The 23,697-nt window shown below is 42.2% G+C and overlaps 1 protein-coding gene across 1 annotated transcript in view; it reads left to right on the top strand.

Annotated features, from left to right (window-relative positions):
* The window catches only part of GRIK3 (glutamate ionotropic receptor kainate type subunit 3), a 900,786-nt gene that overhangs the window by 656,582 nt on the left and 220,507 nt on the right, over nt 1-23,697 (top strand). Inside the window, exon 10 of the mRNA XM_069756890.1 lies at nt 15,489-15,692. Within this exon, the coding sequence (XP_069612991.1) occupies nt 15,489-15,692 (204 nt within the window). The remainder of the gene's footprint in view (nt 1-15,488; nt 15,693-23,697) is intronic.

The following is a 23,697-nucleotide window of genomic DNA, read 5'->3' as shown; positions in this document are numbered from 1 at the left end:
CATTAGCGTCTGAGTTGGAATGGCCAGATAAAACCCTCATTCCTGTTTTTTGGAGGGGGCTGGCTGACCATGTGAAGGACGCTTTGGCCACTAGGGAGATTCCCGCCACACTGGAGGAGCTCATAGCTGTACCAACTCGCATAGACCTTCGTTTTCACGAGCGAAGGTTGGAGCGAGCCCAGTGTAGGCAGAGGTTTCGGCTGGCTCCCACATTCGCCAGACCTTTGGAATCTCCAGTCCAGGCGTCCGAGTCACATGAGGTCATAGAGGTGACACGAGCAGGATCCAAGTCCCAGTCCGCTTGTGCACTTAAGGTCTGTCGTGTTTGCCGGCAGTCAGGACATCTTGCCTCCAAGTGTCCTCAGCGGTCGGGGAAACATCAGCGTCTAGTGGCAGCTGGAGGAGGTACACTAGACACGGCGATGTTTGCCTCTAAGTTGTCCTTCAAGGGGACAATTACCATAGGCCCATCCACTCTTATGGTAGAGCTATGCATGGACTCTGGGGCGGAGGGTAATTTTATGTCATCCACTTTCGCCCAACGTCACACAATACCCCTGGTGATGCTCGCCAAACCTGTAACCGTTCGAGTGGTAAATGGGTCGACACTACCCTCACAGATTACCCACCAAACCATTCCTTTCACGCTATCTGTGTCTCCATCACATCAGGAGATTTATCTATTAGTCATTCCTGAGGGAATTGATGAGGTCCTGTTGGGGATACCATGGCTACGCTATCATTCTCCTCATATAGAGTGGTCCTCAGGGAGAATTTTGGGATGGAGTAAATCCTGTGAGGGTAGATGTCAGAGGGAGTGCGCTCAGGTTGCTACAACAGAGGTACCCGCAGATCTTTCCTCTCTCCCCAAGCACTATTGGCCCTATGCGGACGTGTTCTCCAAAAGGGCTGCGGAGACCCTTCCGCTTTACCGCCCCTATGACTGTCCTATTGACCTCTTGCCTGGTGCTGAGCCTCCCCGGGGTCGAGTTATTTCTCCCGGAGACGGAGGCAATGTCTCAGTACATCCAAGAGAATCTGGCAAGAGGATTCATTAGGAAGTCAGTGTCACCTGCAGGGGGTGGGTTCTTCTTCGTGCAGAAGAAGAGTGGAGACTTACGTCCATGCATAGACTACAGGGGTTTTAACGCCATTACCATTAAGAACAAGTACCCATTACCCCTGATATCTGAGCTTTTTGATAGGCTACGGGGAGCAAGGGTATTTGCAAAATTAGATCTGCGGGGTGCTTACAACCTGATTCACATCCGTGAGGGGGACGAATGGAAGACGGCTTTTAACACCAGGGATGGGCACTATGAATGTCTGGTGATGCCCTTCGGGCTCTGTAATGCCCCAGCCGTTTTCTAAGACTTTTTTGAACAACATCTTCCGGGATATGCTCACCACCTCGGTCGTAGTCTATCTGGATGATATTCTCATCTACTCTCCAGATATTGACTCCCATTGGAGAGATGTTCGCAAAGTCTTCGACCTCTTACGGGCAAACTCCCTCTACGCCAAGTTGGAGAAGTATGTGTTTTAGCAGGAGTCCTTGCCTTTCCTTGGTTATATCATCTCTGCCCAGGGTTTGGCTATGGATCCTGCCAAGCTACAGGCTGTGATGGACTAGCAGGAACCTCATTCACTTAAAGCGGTGCAGCGCTTTATGGGGTTTATTAATTACTATCGTCAGTTCATTCCACACTTCTCAACTTTGGTAGCTCCCTTGGTTGCCCTCACTAAGAAGGGAGCAAAACCCAAGGTGTGGTTGGAGGATGTCTCCAAGGCCTTCCTCTCGGTTAAGTCACACTTCGCTAGCACTCCCATTCTACATCGCGCCAATGTAGATAAGCTATTTATCATGGAGGTGGATGCCTCATCCATTGGTGCTGGAGCAGTCCTTTTCCAAAAGGATGCTCAAGGTCGGAAGCATCCTTGCTTCTTCTCCAAGACCTTCACACCAGCGGAGAGGAATTATTCCATCAGGGACAGGGAATTGCTAGCCATGAAGTTGACTTTCTCAGAGTGGAGACACCTCTTGGAGGGAGCTCGTTTTCCCTTCCAGGTTTTCACTGACCACAAGAACTTGGTATATTTACAGATGGCCCAGCGGCTGAATTCTCGCCATTCTAGATGGTCCCTGTTCTTCTCCCGGTTCCATTTTACTCTTCATTTTCTCTCCGGGGAGAAGAACATTCGTGCCGACGCTCTCTCCCGCTCCGTAGTGTCATCTGGGGAGGAGGAGGAGCCTCAGCTTATTGTCCCTTCTGAGAGCCTGAGAACTGTAGCTCCGGTTTTGCTAGAGTCTGTGCCCCTGGGCAAGACTTTCGTGCCAGCGAATTTGCGACCGGAGGTTCTTGCTTGCGTTCACTCGTCCGGAGTGGGTGGGCATTTTGGGACCAAAAGGACATCTGAGCTTTTGGCGAGAACGTACTGGTGGCCGCATATGGCCCGTGATGTCAGGGACTATATTCGGGCGTGCGTTTCCTGCACCCAGAATCGGTCTCCTCGGCAATGGCCTGCTGGGTTGCTTTACCCCCTACCAGTGGCAGACAGGCCCTGGGAAATGGTCGGGATGGACTTCGTGGTGGGCTTACCCAAGTCTCATAGCTGCACCGTTATCTGGGTTGTCACCGATCATTTCTCTAAAATGGTGCACTTGGTGCTGCTTCCACGGTTACCTTCTGCACGGGCCTTGGCAGCGTTGTTCATAAAACATATTTTCCATCTACATGGAATGCTTGATAAAATTGTCAGCGACTGGGGTCCCCAGTTCGCGTCTCGGTTTTGGAGGGAGCTCTGCCGTTTACTCAGCATAGAGTTGAATCTCTCCTCTGCATACTATCCCGAGACGAATGGGTTGGTAGAGAGGACCAACCAGACTCTGGTGACTTACTTGTGGCATTTTGTCTCTGCTAGGCAGGATGACTGGGCATCTTTGCTACCGTGGGCGGAATTTGCCTTGAACAACGCTGTAGTTGATTCCACTGGGTAGACTCCTTTTCTCCTTAATTACGGCCAACATCCGCATGTCCCTGTGCCAATGCCTGTGTCATCCACCGATTCTAGGGTGGCAGACTGGGCGGTGGAGGCTTGTGACATTTGGGACCACACACAGGATGCCATCCGGGCCTCCAAGGAGAGAATGAGGGTTTCTGCTGATACACACCGGTGCCCCACTCCGACCTTTGCTCCTGGCGACTTAGTGTGGCTCTCCGCCCGTAACATCAGGCTGTGAGTTGAGTCCACTAAGTTTGCGCCTCGCTACATTGGCCCGTTCAAGGTTCTGGAACAGGTCAACCCTGTGGTCTACCGTTTGGCTATTCCTCCACGCCTTGGTATCACCTACACTTTTCACGTTTCCCTCTTAAAGCCCGATCATATGACCCCGGTTTTCTGAGTCATCTGCCGGGACATCGGATTCACCCACGGATGAGTTTGAGGTGAATGCTATCGTGGGATGCAAGGTGGTACGTGGCAAGAAATTTTATTTGGTGGACTGGAAGGGTCACGGTCCAGAAGATAGAACCTGGGAACCTGTGGAGCACATTCGGGCTCCGCTGCTCATTGCAGCTTTTGAGCGTAGTGAGGCTCAAGGAGGGGGGGGGGGCCCTAGGAGGTGGGGTAATGTTAGGAGTCGAGTTCACGCCGCTGCACAGGGGGAATCTCGAGCCATGTCTGCTGCGGTCTCCCATTCTGCATGGGCCACAGTGGAGCCTGCTCAGTGGAGACGTCGGTCCCGGCATCTCACTGAATCTGATACTGTGCAAAGGGTTACTGCTGCCTCTCCAGGCTTTACTATTGTACCCTGCACTGGTCTGAGGCGAGCAGGCTTTTCTGGGACTAAGTCCTGCTTTGCACACACTCACTGAGCATGCCCAGGGCAAGATCTCTCAGTGGAGAACAAGGGTCACATGCTCAGGTACTGCAGCAACTTCTATTCGTTCTCCAGGAAGGCCCTGTACCTGATCAAGTTCTGTGGCAGCCTTCCATTGGTCCTTCTTGGAAGGTCCTGTAGGTGCTACAACTATAAAGGGTTCATATGACCGCACGGCCATGCGCTAGTGTCAATTTATATATGAGCTCAGCGCCAGTGTGGTCATGTTTTGTATGCAGTCAGGGACCTGGCTGAAATAAGCCCCTAGAATGCTGGCACCTCCGGTGAGGAGTTTTGTGTGTGTGTATACAGGGACCCGGCTGAAATAAGCCCCTAGAATGCTGTCACCTCCGGCGAGGAGTTTCATGTTTGTATTTGACTGCATGACCACCATCTGCTCTACTAAGTAGCTGTGTGCCTCTGTGAGCCAAACAGGGTACAGCGTTATATTTGCTAACAGACTCTGTGAAGTAACAGAGTCTGTTTATACCACTATATAGTACCGCCATATCTAGTGGCAGGTGCTTTCCTGCACGGTGGATCCCGGGTTGTGAACGCACCAACTTCCTCTAATAAATATATATTCGGTGCGTTCCGCCAACCCTAACACAAGGATGCCCTGATTGTGATGGGGTTTAATCATATGGAAAAGCTACTAAATAAACTTCTAGATGAGTGACTTCCTATTATATTTTGCCTTTTCTCAAAGCTGATTTTAATATGAATTCTTCAAGGATGGATATATGACCCATGCAGCAGTAACCCCTTTGGAACAGCAATTTCACAGCTCACAATGTTCCATATCGAAGACACCTCAAGCCACAGAATCGATTTAGAAAAGAAGCTGATGCCTTCAAATACAAAGCCTGTCCATTTATAGTAATAAATAAGGAAAGAGGCTGCAAGAAAGAGCCTTATGCATTTAAGAATTATCCCAATGTGAAAATGTAAAAAGCAATGTACATTACACGATTTTAAGAGCTACAGCTATTAAAGTATGCATACTGCTATTCCATGACAGCAGAAAATTAATAGCAGCCTATGATTTATAAAAGCTGTTGGCGCTCTAATAATTGCATATCTGCATTTTATAAATACATTACTATAAATACAATTTTAGTTCTTCTGCTAGAGGGCAGGGTGTACACAGATGCACAAAACGCATTTTATGCAGACACAGTACGTCTCTGTTCTATGGAGCTTACCATTTAGTTCTGCTGTCTGAAATGAAATGACCTTCACAATGTCACAACTGTAGGTAAAGAAAGTGGCACAGGTAAGAATTAACCAGGTAGAAAAAGACACAATTCTGTATTCCTCTATCCTGAATGTCAACCTTTTTCTTACGTTTGTATGAAAAGAAGAAATTACTTAGTGAAAGGAAGTTTATTAATACATTATTGTTTGAAATCAGTAAATGTTGGAACTTATACATGAAAAGGATCAATTCAAAAATGAGTAAGTTTTGTATGAATCAATATCACATTTGAATATACAATAAATTGAAATATATCTTATTAGAAAATATTAGCTCCGTTCTCTACTAGTTATGAGTCATTCCTTCCCCTCCCCGTCTCGTGCACTCATCACTTTAAAAAATAACTAAAATCCATTTTGCTGTAAACAATACAACTGCCAGCTCACTGAAGCTGACGACCGAAGCCTATACAGTATACGAAGGTGAGGTAGGAGTACAGTAAGATGAGAACAAAAATCGCAAACACAAAGACCCATACTGCTGCATCCTAGCAAGAGATTCATCTCACATCAGAGCTAGATTCACGTCTTCAACGCTCAATCCCCTTTCACATAAAGGATTGCACGTGCACTGCAAAAAGCTCAGTACAGTCAATTGTGAGAAGCAAGCACACTATCTTTGACATTTATCTCAGAATTTTTTTTAAATATTGCTCTGCCTTGCTGCTGCTTTCTAATGCATTATGAATGAAGAAAATGTGTAATTGTAATTTAAATGCAACAGGACTGATATCACTGATCCATCATACTGAGTCTGACATTGCTGCTGACACTTCTCTTACCTCTCTTTCCCCCTAAATCACCCTAACATGGCTGTTACATTCAATGCATAGGCTATTGGACAGCTATTATTTTCCCTCCTTATTGGTGGCATTGTACCATGCCCTTGTAGTCATGTCAGTCTTCATCAAATTCATTAAGCAGTGCACTCCACTTAATGAATTTGGCTTATCGTCTCAGTGACATGCGCCTCCATGCTCCTTGCCACAAATATTACTCCAGTTAATGACTAGAGTTATATTCCTGGCACACAAAATACAGCCACTTTTGAATAATTTGACAGTTGCGCTTAGCCACACCGCTACCGACTTCAACATCAAAAGTCACATTATACTTGTGCAATTTTCATATTGCACATCCATTTTTCAAAAGTGTTTTATGCCACAAAACTGGAATAAATACTTTGATAAATTGTGACAACAATTTTCAAATTAGTGATTAAAGTAGCTGAATAAGGATAATACAATTGTATTCCTTTTAACTGCCCAGCCTTTGTCTTGTAGTATATTTGTGGGAGTTAAATCTATGTTGTTCTATTTCCAGATTCATGTCTTTTCAAAAAAATAAAGTGCAGTGACCAAAAATACCATGTACTTAAAACATAAGAATATTGTGAAAGGGAATCTATCACCAGAAAAAAAAATGTGATTAACATGCAGATATTGGGTTATTTTGCTGGTTAATAACGTCTTTAACCTGCCCAGAGACTGCACTTAGTTGAACGCTGCTGGGAGAAAATTAACTTTATTACCTCTGACAGGGATGCGATTTCAGTCACAGGGGCGGTGCTGGTTCAGTAACTGCGCTCCCCTAAGTGAAGGCGCTGGTCAGATTAATAATGCCATATCTGCAGGTTAATAGCATGTTTTCTGGTGGCAGGTTCTCTTTAAATAGTAAAATGAAGTTTCATTGATAACAATGAATGTACATTAGGGGAAATAAGTATTTGATCCCTTGCTGATTTTGCAAGTTTGCCCACTGACAAAAACATGAACAGTCTATAATTCTATGGGTAGGCTAATTTTAACAATGAGAGATAGAATATTAACCCCTTTGATGCAGGGCTCCGCGGTGAGCCCGCACCAAAGCCGGGACATGTCAGCTGTTTTGAACAGCTGACATGTGCCAGTAATAGGCGCGGGCAGAATCGTGATCTGCCCGCACCTATTAACTAGTTAAATGTCGCTGTCAAACGCAGACAGTGGCATTTAACTACCGCATCCGGCCGGGCGGACGGAAATGACGTCATCGCCGACCCCTGTCACATGATCGGGGGTCGGCGATGCGTCTCCATTGTAACCATAGAGGTCCTTGAGACCTCTATGGTTACTGATCAACAGTGGCTGTGAGCGCCACCCTGTGGTCGGCGCTCACAGCACACCTCCATTTCTGCTACATAGCAGCGATCAGCAGATCGCTGCTATGTAGCAGAGCCGATCGGGTTGTGCCTGCTTCTAGCCTCCCATGGAGGCTATTGAAGCATGGCAAAAGTATAAAAAAAATGGAAAAAAAAATGTGAAAAAAATAAAAAAAATCTAAAAGTTTAAATCACCCCCCTTTCGCCCCAATCAAAATAAATCAATAAAAAAAATCAAATCTACACATATTTGATATCGCCGCGCTCAGAATCGCCCAATCTATCAATTAAAAAAAAGCATTAACCTGATCGCTAAACGGCAAAGCGAGAAAAAAATTAGAAACGCCAAAATTACGTTTTTTTAGGTCGCCGCGACATTGCATTAAAATGCAATACCGGGCGATCAAAAGAACGTATCTGCACCAAAATGCTATCATTAAAAACGTCATCTCGGCACGCAAAAAATAAGCCCTCAACCGACCCCAGATCACGAAAAATGGAGACGCTACGAGTATCGGAAAATGGCACAATTTTTTTTTTTTTTTTTAGCAAAGTTTGGAATTTTTTTCACCACTTAGATAAAAAATAACCTAGTCATGTTAGGTGTCTATGAACTCGTACTGACCTGGAGAATCATAATGGCAGGTCAGTTTTAGCATTTAGTGAACCTAGCAAAAAAGCCAAACAAAAAACAAGTGTGGGATTGCACTTGGAATTGTTTTTCCGTTTTCTAGTACAAGACATGCTAAAACCAATGATGTCTTTCAAAAGTACAACTCGTCCCGCAAAAAATAAGCCCCACATGGCCAAATTGACGGAAAAATAAAAAAGTTATGGCTCTGGGAAGGAGGGGAGTGAAAAACGAACACGGAAAGCGAAAAATCCCAAGGTCATGAAGGGGTTAAAAATAAAATCCAGAAAATCACATTGTATAAATTGTATAAAAGTATTTTCATTTTGCAGTGAGAAACAAGTATTTGATCCCTCAGGCAAACAAGACTTATTACTTGGTGGCAAAACCCTTGTTAGCAAGCACAGTAGTCAGACGTTTTTTGTAGTTGATGATGAGATTTGAGCACATGTCAGGAGGAATTTTGGTCCACTCGTCTTTGCATATCACCTCTAAATCATTAAGATTTTGAGGCTGTGACTTGGAAACTCGGAACTTCAACTCTCTCTGTAAGTTTTCTATGGGATTAAGGTCTGGAGACTGGCTAGGCCACACCATAATCTTAATGTGCTTCTTTTTGAGCCACTCCTTTGTTGTCTTGCTGAAAGACCCAGCCACAACCCATTTTTAATGTCCTGGTGGAGGGAAGGAGGTTATCTCTCAGGATTTTATGTTACATGGCTCATCCATTCTCTCAGTGATGCAGTGAAGTATTCCCATGCCCTTAGCAGAGAAACACTCCCAAAATATAATGTTTCCACCTCCATGCTTGACAGTGGGGACGGTGTTCCCTGGGTCATAGCATTTCACTTCCTCCAAACACGGCGAGTTGAGTTAATGCCAAAGACCTAATTTTTTGTCTCATCTGACACACAGCACATTCTCCCAATCGCTCACAGAATCAACCAGGTGTTCATTAGCAAAATTCAACACGGGCCTGCACATATGCGTTCTTGAGCAGGGGAACCTTGCGGGCATTGCTGGATTTTAAACCTTTATGATGTAATGTGTTACCCATTTTTTTTGGTGATTGTGGTCCCAGCTGCCTTGAGATCATTAACAAGTTCCCCCAGTGTAGTTTTATGCTGATCTCTCACCTTTGTCATGATCATGGATACCACAAGAGGTGAGATTTTGCATGGTGAACCGGATCGATGTCAATTGACAGTCATTTTGCATTTCTTCCATTTTCTTACTCTTGCACCAACAGTTGTCTCCTTCTCACCCAGTGTGTTACTTATGGTTTTGTAGACCATTCCAGCTTTGTGCAGGTCTTTGATCTTGTCCCTGACATCCTTATAAAGCTCTTTGGTCTTGTCCATGTTGTAGAGGTCAGAGTCTGACTGATTAATTGAGTCCGTGGACAGGAGTCTTTTATAAAGGTGACTATGTAAGACAGATATCTTTAATACAGGTAACAAGCTGATTAGGAGTGTGTAACTGCTCTGTAGGAGCCAGAACTCTTAATGGTTGATAGGGGATCAAATACTTATTTCTAACTGCAAAATGCAAATAAATTTATATAATTTATACAATGTGATTTTCTGGATTTCATTTTTGATATTCTATCTCTCAATTTTAAAATTAACCTACCCTTAAAATTATAGACTGTTCTTCTCTTTGTCAATGGGCAAACTTGCAAAATCATTAAGGGATCAAATACGTATTTCACCCACTCTATCTGCATGCTTGCAGTTGCCCTTGAAACTCATATCACCAATCATCATCAATAATATTGATAATTGATGATAGTTGAGTGCCCCCCTTAAAGATTTTGCTTTGAGATCCAAGTGCTTCAAATTATGCCAATCCTGTTATATGGAAAGTTTGTCTCAAAGGTCCCACCTGCCCAGAGCTGGACTGGGACTTAAATGTAGCCCTGGCATTTTGAAAGCATATAGACCCATGCTGTCCGCACTTACCCAGATGGAGGTCTCTTAGAAATACATTATGTAGTGCAACCTGCCGAATCCTAATGGTGTGTAATACACAAAGGATTTGGGTTTGCTTGCTGGTTCCAGCAGTTGTTGAGATTTGCATACTTGCTGCTGCGTGCCTGCTAGAGTCTCAGCCACTTTGCGCAGTGTTCTATTCTACTCCACACATGTCTATGCAAATATGTAAATCACATATATGCGATTATGTCTAGAGATGGGCTAAACAGAACAGTAAAGTTCTGGGTCCGTACCGAACACCTACATGACTCTGTGTTTATTTACAATATAACTATAGGATTAGTAATAGAGAGGTTTCTATAAGACTAACCCGTGGGCATGTTGTAACCAAACAATACAAAGGTGACATCAACACCACACAAATTAACACCACTTGCCACCACTAAAGGGCAAGTGGGAAGAGCTGGGCAAAGCGCCAGAATTTTCGCATCTAATAGATGAGACTTTTCTGAGGCAGCTGTGGGCTACTATTTTTTAGCTGGGGGGGCAATATCTGTGTCCCCTCACCAGTCTGAGAATACCAGCCCCAAGCTGCCTGCTTTAGCTTGACTGGTTGTCAAAAATGGAGGGGACCACATACCAGTTTTTTTTTTTTATTTATTTAAATAATTTTTAAAAATATGGCATGGGGACCCCTCTATTCTTGATAACCAGCCATGAAAAAGATGACAGCTGACAGTTGCAGCCACAGTAATTTATTTATTTATTTAATTATAGCACAGGCACCCGCTGATGAGTATTCCCATCAGCCAGCACCTATGCTTGCTGTTATTAGCGGCAGCAGGCATAGGCTAATGAAGTAGTAGTCACTGGCAGTGTTTGCTGCACTGTCATGCAATTGATGTTCGGGCCCTTCCATTTATGTGAGTGGGATCTGGGTTCGGGTATTGTTCTGGTACCAAATCTGAACGTTTTTTAACTGTTCGTCCGAACCTGCTGGACCCCAACATCCATGAGCTTGCCCATCACTAATCATATGTCAATCATGTGGAAATGGAAAGCGGAACTGAATCCTAACAGTGTCTAAATTATATAGCTTTACGATTTCCAAGCTATAGCGCTTGCCAATAATTTAGTTAACCCTTTTTACAACCATGACTGGCATTAATATTGCAATATAATAGGCAAATAATACCACCAGTCGATAATCAAATATTACCAGTATTTACAGTAGTGATAGTATTGATCATTAATCAGAATCACTAGGGCTGATGTTATCACCATACAGTGATCATATCATGGTAATATCAGTTCCATACCAAGGCTTTGCAGACTATACAGTGGCATGCAAAATATTGGGCAAAAAATGGAAAATATATTTTCATATTTTACATTTTAAAAACTACAAAAAGGAAAATGGGCTACGTAAAAGTTTGTGAACCCTGCATGGTTAGTACCTAGTAGTAGCATCTTTTGAAAGTATCACAGCTTGTAAATGCTTTTGTAGCCAGCTAAGAGTCTTTCAATTCTTTTTTGAGGGATTTTCATCCATTCTTCCTTGGAAAATTCTTCTAGTTCTGTGAGATTCCTGGGTCGTCTTGCATGAAATGCTATTTTGAGGTCTAGCCACAGATTTTCAATAAAGTTCAGATTTGGGGACTGTGAGGGCCACTGTAAAACTGTAAGCTGGCACCATTTGAGGTAGTTTGCTGTGCATTTTAGCGTGCGTTTAGGATCATTATTTATTTGTAGACGTCGTCCTCTTTTCAATTTTAGCTTTTTTGAATTTGTTAAAATTTCATTGAATCCATTCTTCCCTCTACACGTAAACTGTTCCCTTTGCCATTGGTTGCAACACAACACCAAAGCATGATTGATCCACCTCCATGCTTAATGGTTGTTGAGATGCTGTTTTCCTGAAATTATGTTCCCTTTCTTGTCCATATATACCTTTGATCATTGTTGCCAAAGTTTATTTATTAACCTTATCGAACTACAGGACTTGTTTCTAAAATGCACCAGGCTTGTTTAGAAGTTTATTGCTTACTTCTGACTCTGATTTTATGGTGAGGATGCAGGAGAGGTCTTCTTCTGATGACTCCTCCATGAAGTCCACATTTGTGCAGGTGTTTCTGAACAGTAGAACAATGTCTGCTAACACTTTCTGAAGTTTTTCTGCCGTCAAGTGGGGGTTCTTATTTGACTCTCTAGCAATCCTACAAACAGCTCTCACTGAGATTTTTCTTGGTTTTCCAGACCTTATCTTGACCTCCACTGTTCTAGTTAACTGCCATTTCTTAATTTACATTAAATTCTCATAGCCTTCTTCTGCTTTGTGGGCCTCCACCATTTTTTTCACAGTGTTAGGCAGCTGCTTAGAAGAGCCACTGGCTGCAGTTTTTTTGGCACAAGGTTAGAGGACGCTGGGTTTTTATAAAGATGGCAAATTTGCACCACATGGCCTTTACTAATGATGACAGTGAACAAGCTATAACCCTAACAGGCTAATTAAGGTCTGAAATCTTGGTAAAAGTTATCTGAGTACACAAATCTCCAAGGGTGCTCAAACTTTAGCATTGGCCCATTTTCCTTTTATAATTTAAAAATATGAAAAAAGAACATATTTTTTTTGCCTAAAATACAAAGGAAATGTGTCCTCTTTCACTTTAGGCCTTTCATAGATAATGTCATCCGCAATTATCTATGCCAAAACTTATACATGCTACTGTATGTATATATTCTATACAGATACTTTCAAGGGCTTTTCTCGTAGTCAGTCATTTTTTCTTTATTTTCATTCTGCCCAGACTGCCATGACCAATTTTTCCATCTCTAGCTTGCTCCCGCAAAATTTTCACAGATACATTTTTAGCTTACTGCTTTCCTACTACGTTTATCACATTCTTCTCAGTTCTACACAAATTATATAGTACTATAACTAGTGCCCTAGACAGTAATAATGCCATTTGTTGCTTTGCTTAGCAATAATACCATCCGTTTGTACCTTACACAATAACAGTACCCACCTCTGTGACCTTACATAATGCTTCCTTTGTACTTCATCATAGTAATAATGCTCCCCTGTGTCTCCTTACAGATATAAAGCATTCTATAGAAACAGTGTAGGACCTATCAGTAACCAACTTCAGTGCCCCACTTTTCACAAACCTATGTAACAAATGAATAAGACACTGCCTTTGTCTGTACATAGTGATTCAAGTATATAGTGCCAGATACTGCTCATATAAGAGGGTGGTGGCACACAGAAATAATATCTCCCTGTCCTGCCATTTAATATTAATCCCCTCTGTGCCTCTTTTCATAATTTAAAGATGAGTGGTGACTACTTGAGTATTATTTTTAACATCTTTACAGATTTTGCATGAGAGCGTCGCTCTCCTCTGCTCTGCACTACTAGCGCTCAGGATCCAGCGCCGTTACTCCCTCCAGGCTTTGTGCCTCTCCTTTGGTGCTTCACCTTCCTTTGTGATCCTGCAGCAGACTGCAGCTCCTATATCCCGTGCTCTGGCTGACGCTCATTCAGGCTTATTAGCTTCCTCATCCAGTCAATGTCTAAGAATTGCTCTGACGAAGGTCCGGTGTGGACCGAAAACGTTTAGCGGTTTTGTTTGTCTGGATGCACCAATAAACTAAGAAGCTTTTCTTCTCAAAAATTGAGTGCCAAGTTTCATTCATCTTTTTGCACAAACTAAGTCACAAAAAATTCTGGATTGAGAAGACCTAATCATTAGACTAGATTTAACAAAAGAGGTACCCTGATCAAACAGAATGAGTCACTTTAATAAATTTGACACAATTTAGTATTGTATAACTTAAGTTTACTTAAAAGGCTTGATCAGTCTTCTGATGAAAGTCTGCAGGCAATCTACTGTATATGACTGCAGACTTCTGAATGCTTACAGCTAGTGTTGAGCATTTCGATACCACAAGTATCCGGTATCAGCCGATATTTGCGGTATCGGAATTCCGATACCGAGTTCCGATTTTTTTGCGATATCGGGAATCGGTATTGGGATCCATATTCATGTGTAAAATAAAGAATAAAAATAAAAAATATGAATATACTCACCCTCGGACGCGCCCTGGTTGAAACCGCTGTAACCGGCAGTCTCCCCTCCTAAGAATGAGCGAGTGAAGGACCTGCGATGACGTCACGGCTTGTGATTGGTCGTGTGAGCGGTCACATGAGCGGTCACGTGACCAATCACAAACCGCGACGTCATCGAAGGTCCTTCACCCTGCATTCTTAGGAACAGAGGCTGCCGGTTACACTGCTTATAGCCAGGGGCCGTCGGAGGGGTGAGTATATCAATATTTTTTTTTTTATTCTTTATTTTTTACATGAATATGGATCCCAGGGCCTGAAGGAGAGTTTTCTCTCCTTCAGACCCTGGGAACCATTACAGGATACCTTCCGATATTTGCATCCCATTGACTTGTATTGGTATCGGATATCGGTATTGGCGATATCCGATATTTTTTGGATATCGGCCGATACAATCTGATACCGATATTTTCAAATATCGGAAGGTATCGCTCAACACCACTTACAGCATGTGCACCAAATGCTGTCAGGATCCTCCAGTGTTGCTTCTGAGATTGGCCGGTCACGTGTCCACAAGTATGTGATTTAGATACATGCAGTCACGTGCCAACTAGATATGCTTGGCCTCACGCAATGCAAGTGAATTGAGTGAGGCTGAGCATGTCTAGTTGGAACGTGGCCAGAAGTATGCAAATTGCACTCTTTCGGTCATGATCACCAGTTATCTTGGGCAATGCCATAGAATTTTGTCTACATGAATTGGGCACGCTGTAACTATTCAGAAGTCTGCAGTCACATAGAGTGAATGTTTACTTCAATCAGAAGACTGGATAACCCTTTTAAAACACCAATCCAGCAGTTTTTTAATTCAGCACTCGAGTTTTGCTATTAAACTAAGTTCCTTGCCCCTAGTCTTATACTTACCAGCTGCGATCTTTAGCTCTTCCAAGCGCCACTCTGGTTCCATGCTGGCATCTTAGGATTACAACTCCTGACTGAACGGAAGTCAGAAGTAACCATCACAAGCTTCCAATGTAAGTGTATAAGAGGCTCAATTATGCTCTCATAAGCTCAAATTGAGTTGTGACATCCGGATCACTCCAGTAAACACTGGAGCAATCCAGCAGGTCACAAACTGCTTTAGGCAGACAGAAGTGGCACTGAAAAAAAAGACTGCAGCAGGTGAGTATAAGGCTAGGGATAGGGAACATATTAATAGCACCACTCCAGCACTGCAATAAAAAGAACTACTGGGGTGGAGGTTTAAAAGGGTTGTTTGGGACTTATATCATTTTTGTGCATGACGCTAAAAACTAAGTGGCAGGTAGTTGTTAACTACCTGCCTGTTCTGCTCAATGCCAATCTTTGATGGATCAAAATCGTCGTGACCACACCTGCCGGTGATTCAGTGTCTTCATCTAATGCCACTTTGACAGAGCAGCATCTTCTCTTTCACTCTGCCCTGTTGACAGGTCGTCTCTGCCAATGTAATGCTCATTGATAGCCAGATCACTACTTGAGTTATAGTAAATTTGCCCAAGTAAATACAAAACCTTCAGAAAGTTTTTTTTCTTCTTCAACAGGAGGAGCCTTATGTTATGTTTAAAAAGTCAGATACACCACTTTTTGGCAAGGATCGTTTTGAAGGCTTTTGCATTGATCTCCTAAAGAAGATTTCCGAAATCCTTGGATTTGAATATGATATACGTTTAGTTGAAGATGGAAGATATGGATCTCAAGATGAAAAAGGACAATGGAATGGGCTAGTCAAGGAGCTGATTGACCATGTAAGTTATTACTTTGAATTTACTTTAAACGACTCTAAAAGTCTAATTGATATTTAATCTTTTGTGTTAATATGTTTATTTTCCCAATGGACAGTTACTTCTGGTGTCCTTTGTTAAATTATAACATGTACTAGATAGTGGACTCTCATTATATGAAATTAGACCCTAGAGCAGCCCCAGAATATAAAGTTTTCTTTGATGAACTAGAGAGAACCAGAAAAGTGGCTCATTGACTTTAGAATGATGAAGCAAATTTATTTTCCCTGCGTTTACACATTCATTATCTATTGTCTTCCTGTGAAATGAATTTCTTTACAACACAGATTTTTTAGCTTGTTACAAGAAATACAGTGAAAAAATGGTTTGTCCATAGCTGAAAACCCTCTTAAACGTATCCTGAAAAGGGTAAAACTTCTCCACTTCTCAATTTTATATTCCTACCATTATATGGTAAGTAACCATTCTTTTGAAGACCATAATACATAAAGACATATATTGAAAAATTCTACTTTAACATTATTCACCAGTTGTAACATTACCTTAATATTGTGTTAAACCTCTTCATAATACAAACATCTCTGACCCATTAAGCAACAGACTCCACCAGACCTTTGAAGATTTTCTGTGATATCTGGCCTCCAGATATACACTACCGTTCAACAGTTTAGGGTCACTTAGAAATGTCCTTATTTTTGAAAGAAAAGCACAGTTTTTTCCAATGAAGCTAACATTAAATGATTTAGAAATACACTCTATGCATTGTTAATGTGGTAAATGACTATTCTAGCTGCAAATGTCTGGTTTGTAATACAATATCTTCATAGGTGTATAGAGGCCCATTTCCAACAACCATCACTCCAGTGTTCTAACGGTACTTTGTGTTTGCTAACTGTGTAAGAAGGCTAATGGATGGTTAGACTACCCTTGAAAACCCTTGTGTAAGCATGTTAGCACAGCTGAAAACAGTTTGGCTGATTAGAGAACCTATAAACTGACCTTTCTTTGAGCTTGTTGAGAATCTGGAGCATTACATTTTTTGGTTCTATTAAACTCTCAAAATGGCCAGAAGAAAAGAACTTTTATGTGAAACTCAACAGTCTATTCTTGTTCTTAGAAATGAAGGCTATTCCATGCGGGAAATTGCCAAAAAACGGAAGATTTCCTACAATGGTGTGTACTACTCCTTCAGAGGAAAGCACAAACAGGCTCTAACCAGAGAAGAAAGAGAAGTTAGAGGCCCCGCTGCACAACTGAGCAACAAGACAAGTACATTAGAGTCTGTAGTTTGAGAAATTGATGCCTCACAGGTCCTCAACTGGCAGCTTCACTAAATAGTACATGCAAAATGCCAGTGTCAACATCTACAGTGAAGAGGCGACTTCGGGATGCTGGCCTTCAGGGCAAAGAAAAAGCCATATCTGAGACTAGCTAATAAAAGGAAAATATTAATATGGGCAAAAGAACACAGACATTGGACAGAGGAAGATTGGAATAAAAAGTGCTATGGACAGACAAATCCAAGTTTGAGGTGTTTGGATCACAGAGAAGAACATTTGTGAGATGCAGAACAACGGAAAAGATGCTAGAAGAATGTCTGACGTCTTCTGTTAATCATGGTGGATGTAATGTGATGGTCTAGGGTTGCTTTGGTGCTGGTAAAGTGGGAGATTTGTACAAGGTAAATGGGATATTGAATAAGGAAGGCTATCACTCCATTTTGCAGTGCCATGCACTACCCTGTGGACAGCGCTTGATTGGAGCTAATTTCATCCTACAACAGGACAATGAACCAAAGCACACCTCCAAATTATGCAAGAACTATTTAGGGAAGAAGCAGGCAGCTGGTATTCTATCTGTAATGGAGTGGCCAGTGCATTCACCAGATCTCAACCCCATTGAGCTGCTGTGGGTGCAGCTTGACCATATAGTAAGCAAAAAGTGCCTATCAAGCCAAACCAACTTGTGCGGGGCTTCTGGAAGCATTCGGTGAAATTTCTCCAGATTACCTTAGCAAATTAAGCTAGAATGCCAAAGATCTGCAATGCTGTAATTGCTGCAAATAGAGCATTCTTTGACGAATGCAAAGTTTGAAGGAGAAAGTTATTGTTTCAAATAAAAATCTTTTTTTTTTTCAAACCTTATCACTGTCTGGACTAGATTTTAAATTAATTTGGCAACTCATTTGATCAATAAAAGTATGAGTTTTCATGGAAAATACAAAATTGTCTGGGTTATCCTAAACTTTTAAACAGTAGTGTAGATACTCGAAATCCTTTAAGTTGTCTGGGGTGTCTAAGTAAAATGTATTTATCATTTCATTCCCTCAAGTTGAGATCAGGTAAGCTTGGAAGTTAAGTGAACACTTTAGACTTTTGTCATGCTCTTCAAATCAGTACTGAACAATGTTTGGAATGTGTCGAGATGATTTATGATTCCAGAGGAAGGGCACTGTCTTTAGGCAATAAAGTTGCCATAAAGAACTGTATTTTGTTTGCAGCAATTAGAGAGGAGACTCGATTGTAAACAAATTGACTTAGATAATGATTAGAGAATGTCCCAAATTCAGAGGAAATCAAATTTTGAGCAATTTGTTTTACGCAAATCCAGAAAAATAGAGACAGGCAGCTGTGCATTTTTTTGTGTTCCGGTAGACCATTTTTGGATTAAAAGAAAAGCAATAAACCCTTATAATCATCTCTTTCTGGCCCTTGCCATACCTGTCTCACTGCTGCAACTTCTCCATGCTCTGCATCCGATCTTCTAAACACCGCTTTTTCTTTCTTCTTCTTTTTCTTTTTTGGGCTTCCAGTAGTTGCTGCCTTTGCTAAAAAGACCCCATACAATGGTCACAATGCAATATTGTGACGTGCACCACATCGCACGAGACCATTTGGGTATTAGTGCATGTTATTGACAAGTGTAACCCCTTACATAAAAGAAAAGGACCTAGTTGAAAGAACTTGATGAGAAAAAAAGAAGGAAGATGAGGCTAAAGGAGAAATGAACATGTAGCTTGGAGAAGTGGCAGTGGAACAAATACAGTCATGGCTGAAAGTGTTGGCATCCTTGAACTTGTTCCAGAAAATTAAGTATTTCTCCCAGAAAATTATTGCAATTGCACATGTTTATTTATTTTGCATGTATTGGAACACAAAAAAAGGAAAAAATGCAATTTGAACATAATTTCATACTAAACCCCCAAAATGGACCAGACATATGTTGGCATTCTCAACCTAACCCCTTTACGACCTTGGGTGTATAGGTACGTCCAAGGTCACCTGCCTCTCTTTGATGTGGGCTCTGGTGATGAGCCTTCAATGCCTTTAATATTCTGACAATTTGCATCTTCTAAGTAGAATGCCGATTTTCTGTGTGATCTTTGACCCATGTATTGATTGTATTATAGTACAAGATAGACACTGGACAATAATTAATGTTACAATTGTGGTCATTACAAATGATAGACATACTGTACTACCATATTCCAATTATGTTAAATGATGAAATAATAAATGGTAAATGGATGCTTTATACAATGGAAATTGAATTAGAAGCTATAACTGGATATACATAATTAAGGTAGATACAAAGTACAGTGGTTAGTCCAGTGTGTGACAGCGTCAACTTTAAAAACCGACCTCTTAAACAAAAAGCATATCCTTTAGATAGATAGATAGATAGATAGATGTATATATTCTTTAAGGTATTTATCTATCTATCTATCTAGATATACAGATTAATTTTATCATTATTTATTATTTCTTATTTTATTATCTTTTTTTAATCCTTATCCATCAATATTATCTTCTTCATTTTGGTAATATTCATATAGTATAATCACGGTCATAACAAAGAATTGGAGCTCAAGCGACTGAGACAGTTGAGGGTTAAATGCTTTTTATTTAGCTGTTCTTGTATTCTGAAATTACCCCTACTGTTTCACATGCAATCACTGATTCGCTTTTCAAGGGAGAAAAGGTTACTGAGAAATTTCAGATAATTTCATTGGGTAAACTAGTGAGAGTCATTTTAATGGATGCAATGTCCTCTCTTTACCAAGAGCCGTCATTATGAGAATTATGAAAACACATCTCCATGGCAACAAGCTCTCCCGCTAATCAAGCTTTGATTGGTCAGCTCAGATGCTCCAATTTTCTGAGTTCTTTAATGTCTATTTAATTGTAGGAAATGCAATAACATTAGAGTTTGGGGAACTTGAAGACACTCACCCCAGTCAAGATACATCATATTAAAGCAAGGTCTTTGGAGCTTTTCCCATGTTTTAATTCCTCATACGAGTACGAGTGCCCTGATTTTCAAAGGCAACTCTTAGATGTGATCATGACAAAAGTCACTAGAAATGAAGAAATCATTCTTTTTCTACATGTGGTTAAAGTTGACACCATAATTACGGAAAAGTACAATTGGCCATTATTTTAATTATATGCCTTGTTATTTATTTTTTGCTGACTTGTACATGTATTCTCCATGTGAGCTACAGCTGCTTTCACTGCATTCCGCAGTTTCTGAGCATCTCTGCAGCCCTAGAAATCTTCCAGCAATAAGATGTGTGAGACGCTGACTACATGGCCGTCTCTCACCTCCAAATTGGAAGCAGTTGTTGACTTTCATACATACACAAATAATGGCATGTGCATGCTGCTTTGTGTGAAAAAACGACAACTGTCTACATAGGATTCAATAACAGCTCTTGGTGTAAAGTAACACATGACAACGGCAGCCACATGAGCACTCAACTCACCATTTACTTTGTTTCCATACATTGTCGAGGACATAGGTAAGAATGCCTGCTTGCCATTAGCCTTGCATAGCTCAAAAAGCACAAACAGGTTTCAAGCACTCTGAAGGCCATTGAATTGCATTGCTAGTTTTGTTCAGTGTTTCCTCTATGTATTGATGCGTTCAGAAACTAATGATTACTAGAAAAACACAAAGGCCTGGTTATGTTAACATTTCCTGCTTTACAACAAGGTCATTACATTGATATTGCGCTATAGTCATAATAACTCACAAAAACATACTAATACACAGCGTGCACGGAAAGTATTCAGACCCTGTTAGGGCTAGCGGAATGCACCAAATTATAAGAGAGATGGTATAAGGTGCGTTCGCAGCCCGGGTCCACCGTGCAGAGATGGAACTTGCTGCTGAGTAATGACGGACTATATGGTGGTACAATGTGGGTACACACATAGGTTAACTTCACTCTGTGTGAAGGAAGCAAACCCTGTTGCGTCACAGGGCCGCGGTACCACACCAAGAGCGCAAGCAAGGAGTCTCAGGACTCTATCCCAAGACACAGGATTAGAGTACGTTCAGACCACTTGCACTCGACACTGCAACTGGGGTGTCAAAGTAGCAAAAAATATAACTTAAAGCACAAGAGTGTGTGCTGTGCCACTTTGGCGGATGCCATTAACCAGCCAGACTTGGGATTGGAAAGTGCTCTATAAGCGCACGATGGTGCCACATTGGCAGTTACAGCAATAGATGCTGTATCGTGTGTCTTTATGTTGACAGCTTAGTCGGGCCCTAGACAGCAAGCATCCACCTTTTGCGAACAGTCATACACAAGGGAGGGGATTTTAAATAACGACTTGCACTCATCAACACACACACGATTCCAAATGTACACTAGCGCATGGCCGTGTAGCTGCAGCAAGAACAAGACCTTCCCAGAAGGACCAATGGGAGTCAGCCACAGAAGAAGAACACCTTCAGGGCCTTCCTAAAGGATCAATTGGATTTGCTGCAGTATCTAAGCATGTGACCCTTGATCTCCAATAAGAGATCTTGCCCTGGGCATGCTCAGAAAGGGAAGAGCAGGACTTAGTCCCAAACACGTCTGCTCGCCGCTGCCCAGTATTGGCTACAATGGAAGAAGCTGGAAAGGCAGCAGTAACCAGTCGTCCAGTATCAGCCTGAGCTAGACGCTGGGACCGATGTCTCTGCTGAGCAGACTCCCCTGCGTCTGTAGAAGCATGGGAGACTGCAGCGGGGATGGTTCAAGATTCCCCCTGTGCAGAGGCGGGATCTTGACATCTAAAAGACCCCTTTACATTTTTCACTCTTTGCTTCATTGCAGCCATTTGGTAAATTCAAAAAAGTTCATTTTTTTTCATTAGTGTACACTCTGCACCCCATCTTGACTAAAAAAAACAGAAAAGAAAAACTGAAATATCACCTGGTCATAAGTATTCAGACCCTTTGCTCAGTATTGAGTAGAAACACCTTTTTGAGCTAGTACAGCCATGGGTCTTCTTGGGAATGATGTGACAAGTTTTTCACACCTGGATTTGATGATCCTCTGACATTCTTCCTTTCAGATCCTCTCCAGTTCCATCAGGTTGGATGGTGAATGTTGGCGGACAGCCATTTTCAGGTCTCTCCAGAGATGCTCAATTGTGTTTAGGTCAGGGTTCTGGCTGGTCCAGTCAAGAATGGTAACAGAGTTGTTCTGAAGCCACTCCTTTGTTATTTTAGCTGCGTGCTTAGAGTCATTGTCTTGTTGGAAGTTGAACCTTTGGCAAAGTTTGAGGACCAGAGCACTCTGGAAGAGGTTTTCATCCAGGATATCTCTGTACTTGGCCGAATTCATGTTTCCTTCAATGACAACCAATCGTCCTGTCCCTGCAGCTGAAAAACACCCCCATGGCATGATGCTGCCACCACCATGTTTCACTGTTGGGAATGTATTGCTCCTGGTTTTCTCCACACATACTGCTTGGAATTATCACCAAAAAGGTCTATGTTCGTCTCATCAGGCAAGAGAATCTTATTTCTCATAGTATGGGGGTCCTGCATGTGTTTTTCAGGGAAGTCTATGCGGGCTTTTGTATGTCTTGCACTGAGGGGAGGCTTCCATAGGGCCACTCTGCCATAAAGGCCTGACTGGTGGAGGGCTGCAGTGATAGTTGACTTTGTGGAACTTTCTCCCATCTCCCTACTGCATTTCTGGAGCTCAGCCACAGTGATCTTGGGGTTCTTCTTTACCGCTCTCACCAAGGCTCTTCTTCCACGATTACTCAGTTTGGCTGGATGGCCAGGTCTAGGAAAACTTCTGGTGGTCCCAAACTTCTTCCATTAAGGATTATGGAGGCCAATGTGTTCTTTGGCACCATGAGTGCTGCAGAAATTCTTTTATAGCCTTGCCAGATCTGTGACTTGCCACAATTCTGTCTCTGAGCTCCTTGGCCAGTTCCTTTGACCTCATGATTTTCATTTGGTCTGACATGTACTGTGAGCTAAACAGCTGAATAGGGGGATTTATGGGTTATGATCTGCGCTGCCAGCTCATCCAGAAACAGACAAAAAGTACAATTGAACAGTGGTTTATTCTACTTGTTTCGGAGTGTATCCTTCCTCAGGATGTTACCACAAGTACAGACAACACTTGTTACAGACTTTTCAGTCTGTCTCTGGATGAGCTGGCAGCGGGGAACATATCCCACAAATCCCCCTATTCAGTGGTTTAGCTCACAGTACATGTCAGACCAAATGAAAATCATGAGGTTTTTCTTTTTTATTAAATTAGCAAAAATATCTACATTTCTGTTTATTTTTTTCAGTCAAGATGGGGTGCAGAGTGTAGATGAATGTGAAAAAATGAACTTTATTGAATTTACGAAATGGCTGCAATGACACATGGAGTGAAAAATTTTAGAGGGGTCTAAATACTTTCCATACCCATTGTTTTTATATATATCTATATATATAATTGTCTAAGGGGTACTTCCGTCTTTCTGTCAGCAACTTCCGTAACGGAAATCCCGCGTCGCTGATTGGTCTCGCCAGCTGCCTGACATGGCTGCCGCGAACAATCAGTGACGGGCACAGTCTGATTAGTCCCTCTCCTACTCCCCTGCAGTCAGTGCCCGGCGCCCGCTCCGTAATTCCCTCCAGTCACCGCTCACACAGGGTTAATGCCAGCGGTAACGGGCCGCGGATACCGCACTCCGTTACCGCTGCTATTAACCCTGTGTGT

Source organism: Ranitomeya imitator, chromosome 3, assembly GCF_032444005.1.
Source record: "Ranitomeya imitator isolate aRanImi1 chromosome 3, aRanImi1.pri, whole genome shotgun sequence".
Taxonomy (NCBI): Eukaryota; Metazoa; Chordata; class Amphibia; order Anura; family Dendrobatidae; genus Ranitomeya; species Ranitomeya imitator.
The sequence above is the reverse complement of the archived record's forward strand: the minus strand, read 5'-3'. Positions and strand labels throughout refer to the sequence as shown.